The sequence below is a fragment of the Chionomys nivalis genome, chromosome 19, assembly GCF_950005125.1.
Source record: "Chionomys nivalis chromosome 19, mChiNiv1.1, whole genome shotgun sequence".
NCBI classification, from domain to species: Eukaryota; Metazoa; Chordata; class Mammalia; order Rodentia; family Cricetidae; genus Chionomys; species Chionomys nivalis.
Window position 1 is genome coordinate 6,356,272 of NC_080104.1, and position 18,818 is coordinate 6,375,089.

Sequence of the window (18,818 nt, forward strand, 5' to 3'; positions counted from 1 at the left end):
TGGAAGGAATAGTCTATAAATGTCAGTTAAGTACATTTTGTGTCATAACATCTGTTAGTTCCTTTATTTCTTTGTTAATTTTCTGTCTGATAGCCTGTCTAGTGATGAGAGTGGGGTGTTGAAGTCTCCCACTATTATTGTGTAGGATTTAATGTGTGATTTAAGCTTTAGAAGTGTTTCTTTTACATATGAGGGTGCCCTTGTATTTGGGGCATATATGTTTAGTATTGAGATTTTGTCTTGATGCATTTTTTCCTGTGACTAATATGAAATGTCCTCTTTGTCTCTTGATTGATTTTTCATTTGAAGTCTATTTTGTTAGATATTAGGATAACTATACCAGCTTGTTTCTTAGGTCCATTTGATTAGAAAGTTTCTTCCCAACCCTTTATTCTGAGGCAATGCCTGTCTTTGAGATTGATGTGTGTTTCTTGTATCCAGCAGAAGGTTGTATCCTGCTTTCATACCCATTCTCTTAACCTCTGTCTTTTTATAGGTCAATTGAGTCTATTTATATTAATGGATATTAATGACTAGTGATTGCTATTTTCTGTTATTTTAGTTTTCGTTTTTGGTCATAGTATTGTGTGTGTTTATCACTTTGTTGGGATTTGCTGCTGAGAGATCATCTATTGTCTGTGTGTTTGTGTATGTAGTCAACTTCCTTAGGTTACTAGTACTTTCAGTAGTGCTTGGTTTGTGGCTAGGTATTAGTTAAATCTGGTTCTGTCATGGAATATCTTGTTTGTTTCTGTCTATGTGATTGAAAATTTTGCTGGGTATAGTAGTCTGGGCTGGCATCCCTGGTCTCTTAATATCCGCATAATGCTTGACCAAGGCCTTCTGGCTTTTATTGTTTCAATTGAGAAGTAAGGTTAATTCTGATAGGTCTGCCTTTATATACTTCTTTGCCCTTTTTCTTTGCAGCTCTTAATATTCTTTCTTTATTCTATGTTTAGTATTTAGATTATTATGTGGCTAGGGGCTTTTTTTTTTTTTTGTTCCAGTCTATTTGTTGTTTTGTAAGCTTTCTGTATCTTCACAGACATATCTTTATTTAGGTTGGGAAAGTTTTCTTCTATGATTTTGTTGAATATATTTTCTGTGCCTTTGAGCTGGAGTTCTGCTTCTTCTATACCTATTATTCTTAGGTTTGTTCTTTTTATGGTGTCCCATATTATCTGGATATTTTGTGTTAAGCTTTTGTTAGGTTTAATGTTTTCTCTGACCAATGAGTCTGTTTTCATTGCATCTTCAGCGCTTGAGATTTTCTCTTTTATTTCTTGTATTCTGATGCTTTTGTGGTTCCTGATTGTTTTCTCAGAATTTCCATTTCTATAATTCCTTCAGTTTCTGTTTTCTTTATTGTCTCTATTTTGTTTTCATTCATTAATTGTTTCTTTCACCTGTTTGATTGCTTTTTGTTGGTTTTCTTTAAGGGATTTGTTGATTTCTTCCAATTTCTTTTTTTTTTTTGTTCTCTTTTTCTCAATTTCTTTGAGGGAATTTTTCAGTTCCTCCTCAAGCATTCTTCTAAAGTTACTTTTTAGGTCATTTTCTTTTGCTTCATCTTTATTTGTTCACTAGTTTTTATTGGTGTCGTGTTGCTCTTTGTGGTGTTGAGTGTGTTGTTACCTTGTCTACTCATCTTTTCCTCTAATTGTTGTAGTTGTGTTTCTTGTTATCAATCTTCCAGGAGCCAGTGGGTCCAAGGTTCTGATGGTGGCTCTTCCTGCAGTCAGGGCCAAGGTTCCAGTTACCCAGGAGGTCACTTGTTATTCCTGAAGGTCACTCATCACTCCCTGGTATTGTTCTGAAATACCTTGATTTCTTTGGCCCTGCTCTGGCCTGTTCCAGCACAGGTTGCTGGTTTGGGCCTTCTCTAGGAGGTTGCTGGCTCAGGGCTGCTACCTCGGAGGTTGCTGACTAGTTCCTGCATGGGCAGAGGTCTCTGGCATGGGCCTGCTCCTTCAGGGGTTGCTCTCTGTACTTGCTCTTGTGGAGGTTGTTGCCTCAGGCCTGTTCTTGTGTCCAATGGCTCAAATTTGCTTTTGTGGAGGTAGCTGCCATGAGGGCCTGCTTTTTGTCTGAGGTAGCTTGCTTAGGCCTGCTTCTGCTGAGATCCCTGACTTAGGCTTGATTCCTTTGAGGGCCCTGACTCAAGCCCGGTCCTACAGAGGTCTCTAGCTCCACGTTGTTTGAATTTTTATTCCCCTAATTGTTGGAGTGGTGAACACTTTTTGAGCTGTTTCCTAGCTTCTTGTTTGTTTTTCTTCCTCCTCCTCTTTTTAGAACTCCCTGTTTAGGTCTTATCACCATTTTTTGAGTAGGTATTTTTTTTTATATTTGTTTCTTTTGCTTTTTGAGTTTTTTTTTTCTGATATTAGTGTTTGAAATGTTTGCTGTCAAATGATATTTTGGCTTCTGTATTACCTGGTTGATTGTTTTTTGAAAAGATGTAGTTCAGCACAATTCTAATTTGTTTTAATTATGAAAACCTGGAGTTGGTTCCCATGGGAGGCCTTATCATCTCTGAGAAGTGGATAGAGGGTGGGATGGAGAGAAGGTAAGGGAATGGGAGGAGGAGAGGGAAGGGGAACTGGGATTTGTATGTAAAATTTAAAAAAAAAATGTTTTAAAAGAGAAAGGAAAAAAAAAGAAAAAGAAAAAACCTTGAGTCAGATATAGAGTTTAATGCTGAAAATCAGAGAAGCAAAGCAGCCAGCCATTAGTTCTTCCCTCTACTGAATCCTCAGACGAAAAGGGGTGATCCTATCCCTAAGAATCCTCAGACTGAATGCCCTGTGCTCCTGCCCCTCCATGCTTATAGTCTTCTCTATAGCCATATCCCTTCCTGTGTCCACCTTTGTAGTGCTGGGATTAAAGCTGGGTGACTCCCAACCACTGGGACTAAAGTTGTGAGCCATCACTTCCTGACTACTGGGTCAGTCTCATGCAGCTTGAAATGTCATGCTTGTTGCTATCCACGGGAGCCCTGCTCTTTCCTCAAACAGAGTAGGAGTGGAATGAATGCGGGGTGAGAACGGGGGTGGGGGGGGAACTGTGGCCAGCAAGATGTAAAATTAAAACAACAAACAAAATCTAAAAATAAGATTGCTATGATCATAGTGTTCCATCCCAGCTGTAATATCCCTGAGACATAAGTGCTTCTGCTTTTTGATACCCAGTAGGTGGGGACAGCTTCTTTTCTTCGTCTTTTACATCTAAAGACAGCTTTGGAATCTTACGAGGATATTCTAGCATTTTTTTTAAAAAAATAAAGATTGCTTGGTACTATAGGATGCTCAGAATTTATATAAGTAATAGCAGGTCTTTCTTAAGGCTTTACACGGTTGAATACAGGAAGGCCACAGGTATTACTATCTAATAGAATAAGCATTTTAGTACTACGATTCTCTAACATACTATATATTTTTTATACATATTGCTTTTAATATTTTATTCTAACAATACAAAAATTATAATACTCCATCCGGGCCGTGGTGGCACATGCCTTTAATCCCAGGACTCAAAAGGCAGAGGTAGGCGAATCTCTTTGAGTTCAAGGCCAGCCAGGTCTACAGAGCTAGTCAGGACAGGCTCCATAGCTAAGAGAAACCCTATCTCAAAAAAAAAAACAAAATAAGATTCCAATGTCTTTTAATTTTATTTTGGTCATTTTACTTGATATAGAAAGTTACTATAATCCTATAACTGTTATTAGACAACCCTTGATATTTCCAGTTCATGATTGCAATGAGTTTCAGTGTTTTGTCAGTGGGTGGTAATGGTGAATGACATGTATTCAGACAAATGCTTTTATATATAATTTATTTGGCATTGTAAGTACATTTATCTTGTGAGAACCAGACCCCCTATTGTCAAATGAAGTATTTTATAAAGGTTTGGAGTAAATAAATAATAAAACTACTTTGATATACAATCTAACAATATTAAATATTAAGACTTAAAATTATCAATTTAAATACTTAACCTATTTAAAGTCCTTGTGGCTGTCTTACATTAAAGATTGAAAGATCTTTTAAACAGGACTTCATACTTTTTATTTTGTCTTCTTTGTAATTGATATTTTAAAAAATACTGTTTTCAACAAGAAATTTTCCTTTAGCTACTACCATTTCTAACTTAAAAAGGTGTTTTTTCTCTCTTTTGTACAATATTTATGTGAAATATTCAGTTGCTTTGCCTTTTAAATATGACAATAAAACTTCTAAAGTTATGTCAGAGAAGCTTTCCATTAGAGCCAATACGTCATATTTTAGGTTAAATACACATCATAGTGAAGACATGCTACCTATGACACATACTTATTTTTGCTGTTTTCTTCCTGTTTGTTGTAAAATTTTGAGGTAGTTTGTTGAATCTCTTGTGGGTTTTTCTTTTTTCTTGAAGGAATACCACTTTGTCTTTTCAGTGCTTGATTTAATTATTTTTTTAGTTTGCCATTAGTCAGGAATTCAAATGAAGGAATAATGTTTAAGTGCACGTAAAATATGTTTGTCTTTAGAATAACATAATTCAGAATATTAATTATAACTAAGTATTACAAGCAGTAAAGAACTGAATACAAGCTAGAGCAAGCAAAATTTCAGTCAGTGAAAATAGATTAGTTTATTTGAATTTCTGTTTATATGATGCTATTTTAAAAATTCACATGCTATTCAATATATTACAGGTAGTATTGTACCCAGGCATTTCTATCAACTGAAACTTTTAATTAAAATAGTGCTTGCTTTATACAAAAATACTGTAATGTTTTTAATATACTTTAAATCCCAACCATCATGACTTTCGAAATAGCCATTGTATTGTAAGCTTTATATTAGTGTATAAAAGTTTTCAGAGAGATACTTTCATATTTAGATTTAATATTGTAAGAACCAGACTTCTAAAAACAGTACACCTGCTTTTCAGATTAATTTTAGATTATGAATGAGAATTACAGCCTAATTTGTCAGCTCATTTTACTAGGATAGCTTTCAAAGTCGTATAGTAATACCAGTCTCAAGGTTTTTAATTTTGAGTTTTACATGAATAAAAATTGTAATCTAGAAATAACAACAAAGAAAATATGTATCTTTTCTGAGATATTAGAATGTATGTTGCTATGCTTCTACAATTTATAAAAGTATGATTACTTTGGCTTATTTAAAACCAAGGATATTTTTATTAGAATTTAGAGCCTGATTAGCATCTTTTAAGGGAACTAAAGTCTATCAATTACTGACTTAAGTTTTTATTTTCTAAGAGACTTGTTTTTCAGCTATTCATATTTTCTTCCACAAAGAAGCTAGATGATTAGGTTGTCGCAATATAATATTCATGTCAGAATTTGTAAATGAAATTTTAGGTATAATGGAACATTGAATATGTAATTTTTTAAAACCCATCAAACAAATAAGCAATTTTAAGGGCTTTTTCTTTTATAGTCTGATATTATTGATAAATAATTCATCCAGAACAATGATTTAAATGAATATAGACACATTTGTTAAATGATCTTTAATGATAAACTTTGCTTCATAATAAACTTTTTCAGGTACCTTTAATGAAACACCAATTGGGGAATTCCTAGAAAATTGATTTCACATTTAAAACCAACATTTCGATTTTTACAGGGTTATCCCAGTAGCAATAATAGACATTCTTAACTTTTTTATTCTAAAAGCTACAATCATCCTTTATATCTTAAACAAGCAATAGAAACGAAGGCAACAACTTTTAGTTACTTTTGAATTACATTAGTATTTAAATCTTTAATTAAAACAAAATGAAGAACATCATCTATACTGTTTATCAGTAGATTACTTGAAAGTAACTTATTATTAGTCTGCAGGTTTACTTTGTTTAATTATAAATATTTTGCAGTGTCTCAGTTTTGATCTATAAACATAAATTATGATATATTACATTCCTCATTTGTAAAGAATGATTGTAGATTACTATCTTTATGAATAGTTAACTTTAGATTCTGACTTTTCACTATTACCATAGATCTGTCAAGTTCTGGCGCTGATTCTCATCCCTCCTAATGCTTTGTCTCCATGTTCCTCATGCTGTGGTGACCCCCACATTGCTACTTCATAACTGTGATTTTGATACTGTCATCAATTGTAATGTAAATATCAAATATGCAGGATATGTGATATGTGACCCCTACTGGGAGTCGAGACTCAGAGGTTGCAAATCACTGTTCTAAAGGATTATAACTGAGGCCAATTTTATTGAACCATTTCTGGAATTTTAACCTTCTCTAAGGAATGAGAAAATTCTTAATCGTTTTTTAGCATCTTGAAAAGGTATGAATATCATGTTTTTCAGATGTAAGACTCTCTCTATACTATCTATGCTTGTCTGCAACCTTCCCCCTGCGTATTTGGGACAAAAGAAACACACTGTTATGGATCCCGGTTGATGCTTTCTGACCCCCGTTTTTGAGACAGAATCTATTGTAATCTAGGCATGAACTACCACGTTGAATTTGTTTAGTGTTGGAATTTGAACTCTGGGCTTCATACCTTTTAGGCAAACACAATGCCATCTGAGCTACTTTGCTTTCTAAAATAAACTTTGATCTCAGTTTGATTGTTATCTATTTTTTCAGAAAGTTTAAAATCCCTAAAATTCATTCATTTGTATTTTTCAAGTTTGTAAGAGTAGTTTTACAGTTCTATAAAAATAAGAAGGTAAAGTAATATGACTATGAGAGCCTGGTTAGATGGACTATTGAGGAGATTTAACAGCTCAGAATAGGTGACATGTTCACATTTTACTTCTATTGTTTTTAATAATATAGAAAGAGAATATCTTGCTTTAAAATATCCGTGTTCTAAATATAAATTTGAAATCTATTTAAATAATGTATTCCATGGCAGTGATTATTTAAAACTTTGCATTATTTGCCAATATGTGCAAGTAAGATTTCACACCATCCTGGATAACTGTTGTCTGTCTTGACAAAACAGAACCAGAATAAAGGATGCTTCAGTTATTCATCGGCCCCTTCCTCTCCTTCTTTTATAATTGGTTTGTCTTGAGCTTCGGGGAAAAAACAGAGTATGTTCAAATTCTGGCTTTAATACTATATGGTGCTGGAGAGATGGCTCAGAGATTAAGAGCAATGGCACTCTTCCTCAGGCCTGGTATTCAATTCCCAGCACCCACATAAGCTCCCAAACTTCTATAATTCCAGTGCCAGGGGATCCAGTACCCATGTATGCATGCAGATAAAGCACATACATACACAAATTAATTAATGAACGAATTAACACTTACTATGTTGCTGAGTAAATTTACTTTGATTTCTCGGGTGAAATATCAGTAAAGATGAAGATGTATAACTAGGTTGTAGGGAGAATGAAGACTGGCCCGATGTTTCCCCATGTAGTCGGTGTTTTAGATGTTAACTAATAATACCTGCTGCTCATATTTTAGTCTACAGTAGAGGACTTTGTCTTCATTTGTTTGTTAACTGGAATTCAACCATTTGATTCTGTTTTATACTATAACATCCTCTGTATTTTGTTATCCTGTTTTTGGATTCTATTCTCCAAAATTCCTTCTATATGAGTTTATTGATTTGACTATACATTAGTAAACTATGACAACTATCTTAGATACATGAGGTTGTTTTTTTTTGGTTTTAGGAAATCTTGCTTCATGTTCCCTGTCTAGTTTGCCTCTCTGTCACTGTGATAACATATGACGTAAAGCAGCTTGGGGATGGAAGAGTTTATAACATCAGTTAGACTCCTTCCTCAAGGGAGGCCACGGCAGGAGCCCAAACACAAGCTTAGAGTCAGGAACTGAAGCAGAGAGTATGGAAGAACACTGATGTCTGACTTGCTCCCCCATGGCTTGCTCCGCTTGCTTTCTTTTATACCCTAGAACCATTGGCATAATCTCCCATAAATGTGTGAATCTTTCCGTACCAGTCAATCAAGTAAACTCCCCTCAGGTGTGCTCTCATGGCCTTTGAGACAGCTCCTCTATTGATGCCCCTCCTCCAAGTTACTCTAGTTATGTCAGGGTCACAGAATCAACCAGTACTTTCACTACATGTTTTCTATTTTCCCTAACTTTCTACTAGTTTTGGTTTAGGCATAATTGCAAGGGAGTAGGGCTTATTTACACTGGATTGTCATTGTAGGTGAGCAATGGAGCTGAATTGTTCTGACAAAAATCAGAAAAGCCACAGGAATGTTTTACAAAGTAAGGATTTTAGAGCTAAAACAGACAGGATAGAGGCTCATTTTAAATTGCAGAAAAGTTAATAAGGATCTGTGTAGTTGTGTCTCTGAAGCCTGCTCCATATTTAAACATTAAATCTTGTCAAATTTACTTTTTTCTTATTTATTAGATATCATTTTCATTGAACTTGCTTACTCACTAAATTTTCTCAGTTTCTCTCGTTTTATACTCCCACTGCCCTTGAAATTAAAAAATGTGATACTTACATAATTTTGAATAAAAATTTATGAAAGTATTATATAAATTGATGAATTGGCCACATAAATTGTGATAAACATATAATGTAGTAATAGATATCCATTAAAAATTGCAATTTAGACACAAGGACAGCACTCATGGTAATTTAATAATTATGTAATTTATTAATATTTCTATATATCAGTATGATTTACTTGGTTGTTCACATGGAAAATATGTACTCTAAATGTCCATAGTAAAGACATGCTTAAGTATAATACAATACAATATTAGTAATGCTTTTTCTTAATAATAATATTATGAGCAATTTTTGTTGGTATATTTTTATATTTTGAATGTCCTAATTAATGTGTACAGCTTTTTTTTTTTTTTTTTTTTTGAGATCAGGTTTCTGAAATTAGCTCTTGTAGTCCAGGCTGCTCCTGAACTCACAGAGATCTGCCTGCCTCCACTTCCCAAGTGCTGGAATTAAAGGTGTGTGTCACCACCACCCAGCTATGTATAGCTTTCTAAAACAAATGTTATAAATATGAGATTTCAAAAACTTTCAGATAAGCTGTTTCTATAAATTTCACTAAAAATAAATGTGAGCCCACATCAAAATAAAGGTTATAAATGAAGTCTAGTTTTTTTTTTTTTTTTTTTGAAGCATTGTTGGCATGGAATTTTTTGACTCTTTTTTTGTTCTTCTTTTACAAGTGTACTAATAGACCCTTGTAGCCTACAGAAAACTTGTTGATGCCTACCGTGCTCTTTTAATAATTTCATTCTGCCTAGTATTCCTTCCCACTTACATAAGAAAAAATTAATCTTTTTTTTCTTTGGATTTTCACCTAGGTAATTACTTTTGGTGACTGTCTCCTCTTTATGCAATGTATCAGTCCATATCTGAAACTAGACATCCTCTGCAGTCAGAAGAACAAGAAGTAGGCATTGACCCCTTATCCAGCTATTCACATAAGTCTCGAGGTAAGTTTTGTGCGCAAATGCTATTTGCATATGCTGGGAACTTAACAGAGGGACTTCAGTAAGTTCTGTCCATGCTATAGGTGTCATCCTTTTTATGAAGCTAATCAGAATATTTTGCTAGGTATGTATAGGATCTTCTTGATGCTAATGAACATCAGAAATAGTTCCCTTGTATTGAAGGTAGAATGTACATTAGCAAAAGTTATATTCTTGACAGTGCCTTTAGTATATACATTTTTTTTAAATACAAAATGCCCTTTGTGAAACACGTTTTGAAGAATCATAAACTGTTGGTATTGACTTTTCAGTTAATCTACCTCTTGTCCCCACCCCCTCTCACACACACATTAAATTCTGCTAAATTCTAAGATGAAATTTTGGTAGTGTTTCACATATATTTTTTTTGTAAAAAATTGAAATTGTGTCACACTCTTATAGATATGTGCAATAAAATTGTTAAATTGTAGATTATTGAAGGTTGTTCATTATTGATATTTTACTATTTAAAGTGCTTCATATATATATATATTTGTGTGTGTGTGTATGTGTGTGTGGGTCAGAATTAAATATTATTTTTCCATATTTACTTAATGGTAGAATTGCTGAAGAACATGAGTTTATAAAAATTTTGAAGCCTTATTCTTATGCTTTAGTAGTTCATTGACCACTTAATATAGTTCCTTGCTCAAGTGACTAATTTTATTTTTTCACTCATGAAATGTATATGTCAAGGTTATAAGATCTATTTTAAATCAATTTGTTAAGATCTGCCATGGCATTTTGGTAATTTTAAAAAATTGACTCCTAAATGGTTACTTCTATAGAGCAAAGACTCTTTATGAAGCTTGTTTGTTTGTTTGTCTGTTTTGATGGTGTGTGTGTGTGTATGTGTGTAAGACTCTTTAATGCCTTATACACACTATAAATGCCATTGATATTTTTTGCTAAAAATATCACCTTTTGCCCTTCAAAATTATTTTGTATTTGTACTTTTTGTTAAATAAGGACCTAAAAAGACTGCTGTTTAAATTTTGGTAATATGTAAATTAATTTGTATTATTTTAGTTGAAGTGTCTCAATATGATGTTAGAAAGCCTCAAAGCTTTTATGCTGATGTTTCCCTTAAATTTATACCTGTAAGTATTCGTAATTCCATAAATGCTCTAAAAGGGAATATATATTTTTGTTAGAAGTATACATAATAATTTTGCCAGTACTTTTTGGAATATTTCTTTTTTATATGCTTATTTGAGAAGATCATTTTCTGTTGTGTTTTAAGTGAATATTTTTCTCTGGGCTATTTCATTAAATATTGAACATTTTTTTTAACCTGGTTAAAAACATTTTAAGTTAATTTTATCTTTTATTGTTTAAAAGAATGTGTAGTTAGTTACCTTTACTGAAAGGGATTTTCATTTATACCCTAGCCTAACATTTCTGTGACATACCAAGTTATTAGGACTGAATTGATGTTTTAAAGTGCCATTAATTCATTTACCCCAAATGTTCATTAACAATGTAAATGTATGCTGATGTTCTATGAGACAAGGAAGTGACTAATGACTCTTCCAACTAACAACACTTAAAATGAATAGAAACTTTAGATAGCTAATCTTGAAGTAATCAAGACCCTCATTCAGCTTGGCATCTCTGTATGCTCTAAAACAGCTGTCAACTGTTAAAAATATATACAAAACACACAGACATGCAGGCACATAAGGAAAGCAAGATAGTAAATATCTGTTTTTTCTAAGCCATAAAGGTTACTAACCATAGTGAGTTTTGTGTGTTGTATATGTAAACATTGTACATCAAGTACCTATTTGATCATCTTAAGTTTTCATTTTGCACACACAAAAAAAATTATGTATTATATTTTCTTGAGGTTGTCATATTTACTTGATTAATCATCACCTTTGTAGTTTAATTTGTGTCTTGCATTGAGATTTTTGAAGGATTTTGAAGGTTTTTGCACATTTCTGCAGTAGACTGTAGGGGTAAAGCACCCATTTGAATTAGTAGTTTTCTTCCTGGACTCATCTGCAATTAAAAACAACCATGTTAGCAATTCCACTAGTAAAGCATTCTTCTATTTTATCAAATCTGAGTCCAACATTTGTAAAGAAACAGTACTATTAAATGATTTTGAGCATTCTTTTAAAATTTGGCAAAAAAATGGGATTAGAAAAAGAAAGCTACATATTTTATTTTCACTGCAGAAGAAAAAGAACTGCCCCAACATATATGTGACACCTTAGAGTATATTTTCCATATTAATTACACTTTTGATCTCATTTTTCTGAATGTTAAATACTATAGGAATATATTATGGGATATTTATGCCTTGGCATGTTTTCTCATATGTTTTAAATTACCGCCTTAAATTCAAGAGTCTTTCCTCAAAGAGTAATGATTGCTCACATACCCACAATTCCACAGAAAACAATACACAGATTTTCTTTTTGGTTTTCAAAATTATTTGTCCTTACCATCTGACTTTAAATGATAACTCACCTGAAAATGGTTATTTTTAACTGAGCCTTGTAATCTCATTATATAGCCCTGTCTGGACAGGAGCTCACTATGTAGGCAAGGTGAGTGGTCTTGAACCCACAGTGAGATGTCTGCTTCTTCCTGCCGAGTGTTGGGGTTAAAGTCATGTTTACTATTAAACAGAAAGCACGTAGACCATGTACCTAGTATTAGCTTATTTATATAAAATATTTATTGAAAGTTTAGTATCTAGGGAAACAATATTGAACAGTAAATTGTTCCTTTTATAAAATTTACATTTAAAAATATAATTTTATTATTTGAGGTTTTCATTCAATGTGTTTTGATCATACTCAGCTCTTCTTTTCTCTCACTAACTCCAGTACTACACCTCTCCAATCCCCCAACTTTGTGTCCTCTTTTTTTTTTTCGTAATAATCTTTTAGGCCCAATTTGTGCTGCTCATAAACTTGTGGATGTGATGCCATCCACTGCATCTTTGTGGACATACCAAGGTCCGCGCCCTTAAAGAAAAGGGATTCTCTTGCTCTCAGAAGCTAGTTGCCTCCCATGTTGACAGGGTTGGTCTTGTGTGTCTTCCCGATGATGTAAGCCAGACCCAGAGAGACAGTGGTCTCATGTTCTCACCCATATGTTGACATTAGTATCAAATCTTTATGTTTGTGTTTCTAACTTGCAAGAAACAGAAAATTCTAACCTGTGGAATTCAGGAAACTCGAGCCATTGTTGGGGAAAATGGAGGGTATGGTAGAATGTGAGTGTATGAAAGGAAAAGGGAAGATAAAAGTGCGGGAGGGTTCGGTAAGTAGAGGAAAGAGAAAAAGTCACATGGAGACCTGCCACTTTAAGAGCTTTATGTATCATTTTAAAGAATTTCGTGGGAGTTACCCTATAGGGGATAATGTTCCTCCCTGAAGCCATAGGTTGGTAAATACAAAACGCAGTGTCAGGTGTGGGATACCTCCTCTCAATTTAGATGCCCCAGAGACCCCAAACATTACAGGCTATTGACATGCTTCTTTGATTGATTGGTTAGTTGGTTTGGTGTTTTTTTGGTTTGGTTAGGTTGGTTTTTGAGACAGGGTTTCTTTGTGTAACCCTGGCTGACCTAGAACTAGCTCTGTAGATCTCTTGGTTGCCCATCAGAAGTCACATTTTACTCTTCGAGAGATAATAAACATTGACAAATTAAGTACAGAAATAAAGGTGATAAAATCAGTGCTAACAATTAAAATAGGATAGTATTGCAATGAGTACTTAAAATTGTCAGGAGTCCTCTAAGAAATTGAGGATTTTGCTGTATGTGAATGACAGGATTCCAGGCATGTAAAGATGGTATCTGTGGGAGGAGTGCCAGATCTCTAAACAAAGAGTTTGTACAAAGTAAGTCCCCAGGAAAGGAGTAAACTTGATAGGAAGGGAGCTTTCTATTTACTTGGCACCAAGGCTAACTATTAGCAAAATGGCATAGAATAGGCTAGGTTAGGGTACTTGTAAAGCTGGCCGAGAAAGGTAGATTCATTTTGTATAAATTGAGAATTATCTAATATACTGTTATGTCGGTGGACCCTATAAGTTCTTCGTGGGGGTCATTTAGCCTTTTGATTTTATGGCATTAAGTGATGGCTCTGTTATGATTTTAGAATATCTTTAAAATGTGTTTTCATGTTGCTGTCTTCCAAAGGAATATGTTTATTTCTTCAAAATTTTAATAACTTAGTTTGAGCAGTTTAATGGTGAAATAGGTTTTGTTAGTCAGGGAATAAATGATACTATGATATTTCACATGTATCTGAAGATTTTTTTGTATGAGTCATTATGTAGCATGTAACCATATTATTAAAACATAATGAGTGTATGCAACCTAGCTAGACCCATGTTGTTCCGAGGTGTGCATACGAGGATGTGTACACTTGCACACGTGAACTTGTACATCTGCAAGTTTTATTTGGAGCAAGGAGGGCATGTGATCATTATTTTCCTCCTGCTGATATAAGGGAAAATTCATTCCTCTAGGAAATATTAGAAGAATGTGTTTAATGCTCTTCAATTTAATTTGCTAGTATCACAATTAATACAATTAGGGTCACTTTAAATGAAACTATTAGCAAATTGACTAATTTACTTTACCAATGTCAATGTGTTCTCACAATTACTTTTGCTTTAATTAGTGTACAAGCTATTATTTAATAGCATACTTCACATAGAAAAATGCAGTAATGAATTCTTACCTCTATTAAAGAAAAACTTTTAATGGCCTAACTAATTTTTATACAAGAGCTGTTAGCTATAAAGTATTGGAAGACACATGGAAAATCAGAAAACAAAGCTTGCAAAAATGTAAATAAAACATTTCTTGGTAGTTTTCAGGCTTGCCATTTTATGTCCTATTTATCATTGTGTTAGTAGTATTAAAAAGTTGTTAATAATTGTTAGGGCAAGGAACGTGTCCTGGACAGCCTTAGTAGTGTTGAGTTTAATTTTGTCTTTGCTTTCTATTGCTGTAGCATTTCAATTTAAGAATATAATAAAGTCACTTTCACTTAACTACCTTAGTGGAGGAGAATGTATGTGTTTGTACAATATAAAATAGGCAAAATAATTCTCAAAAGGACTTTGGCTTTATATACTAATCTGGGTATTTTCTTACCTTAGAATTAAGTCTTGAATTCTGAAAAAGTTTCTTGGAAGGACATACAAAGTAGTTTACCACTCCTGTGAGTTTCTTAAGAAAATACTTATTTTTGTTTATGGATATGGGTGTGTTTCTGTGTAAGTGTATGGCACATTTATGTAGGTATCTATGGAGACCCCAAAGCACTATTAGATTCCTTGGATCTGTAACTACAGGGAATTGTGAGCTACCTGATCTACCTGCTGGGAGTGAACTCAGGTCCTTTGGACAAACAGCATATTTGTAAATAGATAGGATCCATATCACTGAATATAATAATTTTAAATTGAGACTCTTTGGTCTAGTTTAATCAATTCACTAAATTTCTGATGCTTTAGGTGTCTATCCTTTTTGGCCCATTACTAAGAGAAAAATTTATAAAGATACAAATTTAAAAATAGAGCATATGTAATAGGTAATTAGGTATTGCATATTTAATGAACAATGTGAGAATCTTGGAAGATGCACAGAGTGAAAAGTTAATTACATCTCATTCCATCGAGATTCAGAACTGTCTTTTTTTCTACTTTCCGTCAGCTTCCATACCCTCACTAGAAACCCCCTCTTTCCTTCCATCCTGTGCCCACCCCACTTCCACAGCTCTACTTTTTCTTTCCTTCCTCCTCTTCCCCATTACAAATGGTATTCACAATAGATTTAAATAGAGAAACATGTTGCAAGGAGGGCACTTGTTGTTTCCCAGCTGCCTGTCTGGCTTAGACCTGAAATAATCACACAGAAACTGTATTAATTAAATCACTCCTTGCCCCATTAACTCTAGCTTCTTATTGGCTCTTAAATCTTAATTTAACCCATTTCTATTAATCTATGTATCGCCACGTGGCTGCGGCTTACCAACTAAAGTCCCATCCTGCTCCAGAGGGTTACATGGCTTCTCTCTTACTCTGCCCTCTTTCTCACAGCATTCAGCCCAGCTTTCCCTGCCTACCTAAGTTCTGCCCTGCTATAGGTCCAAACAGTTTCTTTATTCACTAATGGTAATCACCGCACGCACAAGGGACTGCCACATCAGAAACAGATTCCTTTTATGAAAGCGTCAAGTGGTCTTCTCTCAACCCTTGCTAGTTTTTGGACTATTTATTTCCTTTAGAAACAGGGTCTCACTATGGGACCCTGACTGGCCTGAGACTCTCCTTGTAAACCAGCCAGGCTTCAAACTCACAGGTGTGTGTATCTTTCTCTGCCTCCTGAGTGCCAGAATTATAGGCACGGACTAGCACATCTGGCTTGTAGTTTTTATTCTTAACATTCTCTGTGTTTTCTGGAAATTGTCTTGTACCTTTTTGAAATAAAGTCATTTGCATTTGAAATGTTTGATCTTTCTTGGAAGTCAAGATCAGTTTACCTTGTGTTAGAACTACACCATTTCAGAAGCAATTCCCAAGCCTGTACTATATCCCTTGCTGTTTGGATTGACTAAAAGAACACCCTAGAAGACCTCCACATCTATCTAATCACTTTTCAACAATAAGACATGTCTTCTCTTTAAAGTGCAGTGTGTTTCCAGAATAGTCAGTATATTGTTGAAAGAGTAAGAAGAAACTAAAAATGGATGAGCAGAAAAGGAACCAAAGTCACTGCTTTACTGGATATGTCATCGCCCTGTGTCAGAAACTAGAGAAGAAGGTACAATACAGTTCACAAACCATAATGTTCATTTTTGTCTTCCAGCAAATCAACATCAGCTCTCAGTATATCAGAGGCCCTTAAGTTCTTTGATCTTGTAATCGAACCTTAGGTTTTCTGTTTTTACTGTTTTTCCCAATTATGACATCAGGTTTAATTCTGAGAAGTAATGTTCCATATCAGTTTGTAATGAAGTAGTATGCATCCCTTACTCTTTGTGTCTTTTGGGATAAACTGTAAAGGGAAGGCTTAGACATCAAGAGTGGAACTCGACCTTTGGTTCTTTAAGTAATTCCAGTGAGGGAAAATATGGACAATATGTTCACATAAGGGGGACATTTTCTTTTTTCTTATTTTTATTTTATTTATTATTTTTAAAAGAAAATAAACTTTTTTAAATTATGCCTACCCATCCAAGTTCCCACTCCTTCCACTTACACCCCCACCAAACCCCCATCCACTCCTCAGAAAGGCACATTGCTTTGGGGAAGGTCCAAGGCCCTCCCTAGTCTCTCTAGGCTGAACAAGGTATCCATCCAAAGAGAATAGGTTCTCAAAAAGCCAGTACAAGCAGTAGGGATAAATCCTGGTGCCACTGCCAGTGGCCCCTCAGTCTGCCCTAGCCATACAATTTTCAATCACATTCAGAGGAACTAGTTTGGTCTTATGCTTGTTCCTTCCCAGTCCAGCTGTGTAGGTGAACTCCCATTATCTCAGGTAGACTGTTTTAGTGGGTGTACCCATCATGGTCTTGATCTCTTTGTATATTCTTATTCCTCCCACTTCTCAACTGGACTTTGGGAGCTCAATCCAGTGCTCCAATGTGGGTCTCTGCCTCTGCTTCCATCAGTTGCTGGATGAAGGTTCTGTAGTGACATTTAAGATAGTCATCAATCTGAGTACAGGGCAAGGCCAGTTCAGGCACCCTCTCCTCTATTGCTTAGGGTCTTAGCTGGGGTCATCCTTGTGGATTCCTGGGTATTTCTCTAGAGCCAGGTTTCTTGCTAACCCCATAATGGCTGAGGGACATTTTCTTCAACCGTTCATTTTGAGAGAAACTCATGGAATAAAATTATGATTTTAAAAGTTATTTTTGCATAAGTTCTTAATAGTTACTATGGTTTTATTTAATATATAATATGACAAACTGATACAAAGGCAATGTTTATTAGCTCTTAGGTTAAATTATTTTTAATGTAGTTGTCAGGCATAATATTATAATTAAATATTTAGTAATGAAAATTTAACTTTATGTTAAAATTAAGATCACAAGTAATTCGGTAACATATTAAAAATAAATCTTTTGATAAACTTCCCAATTTATATATTCAATACTTGACATTTTTGTGTATTCTATTCTTAATTATTTAGGAATGACTAGTTTGATATATGTGTGTGTGTACAGCAATATGTGATGCTGTAAAACAACACATAATTATTTGCATATATATCAATAAAAATTTGAAAAGTAAGTGAACTTTAATAAGAGCAGAAATTTCGGTTATGGCCTAATCATTGAAATGTGCAGTTCTGAGTCTTGTTTTTAAGTCAGAGTCACGTCATATTTGTTGGGAGACAAAAGAGAATAGTTGTCATTTAATATGTTTTAGAGTTCAATCTATAAAAATAATTGAGATTAAATGTAGAGTTTTCCAGAAAATGTTGGGAGACGAGAGGCTCAGTTTATGTAAAACGATCCTTAAAGAATGGTTTTGAGTTGCATCATTGATTCAAAATTGAAATTCTTATTTATAATGTAATTTTAGAGGTAATATTATATTACAATTCTTTCAGAAGACTAATAGTTACTGTCTTATGAAAAAGAGATTTCATTTATTCAGATACCAGTTTTAAGGGGAAGTGATGAAACATTTACAAGCTTGGTAAATTTTGCCATTTAAACATATGCATGCCATGCACACTTACACACATATTGGGTGTATATTTATGCACAATCTGGCCTTTTAACAAAGAAAAATAAGACTATGTTTGGGCTGCCACTGATAGGAAGAAAACAGCTGAGACTTTAATGAACACCATACTGAGGGCATGTAGGACATAAGGCAAATTAAGTAGGTTACAAACTGCACATCTTCTATTTAGATACAGAGATCTCCCCAGTCCTGACAATTAGTTGGACAGGCAAAGCAGGCAGATAGACAGAAACAGAAGGAGATCATTTGTATCAATTTGAGAAACAGAGATAGTAATGAAAGAAAACAGCCACACAGCTCTTTCCTGGTGAAGATGTTCTTTCTACCAAAAATAAACTCATTTGGTTAAATACAACCTCCTTTTTTATTTACAAATAAAGACCAAAAATAGTTTTGTTGTTGTTTTGCGTTTTAGAAAAGATGTTCTGGACACTTAAAGAAATCTTAGTCATAGTAATCTGATAGCATTGTTTAAACTCTAAGTACGGATTTTCTGTTCTGGAAAACCCTTTCAAAGTGTAGGAGTTCCGGCTGTGAAAACCTGAGTACGTTAATGATGACAAAGAATTCCGGATGAGGCGACCTTCCCTTTGTTTCTTTTGTAACATTTC

At 34.2% G+C, this 18,818-nt stretch overlaps 1 protein-coding gene across 1 annotated transcript in view; it reads left to right on the top strand.

Annotated features, from left to right (window-relative positions):
• Tbc1d5 (TBC1 domain family member 5) overlaps window positions 1-18,818 on the top strand; it is a 446,307-nt gene that overhangs the window by 134,570 nt on the left and 292,919 nt on the right. Inside the window, exon 3 of the mRNA XM_057794493.1 lies at window positions 9,307-9,438. Within this exon, the coding sequence (XP_057650476.1) occupies window positions 9,342-9,438 (97 nt within the window). The 5' untranslated portion in view covers window positions 9,307-9,341. The remainder of the gene's footprint in view (window positions 1-9,306; window positions 9,439-18,818) is intronic.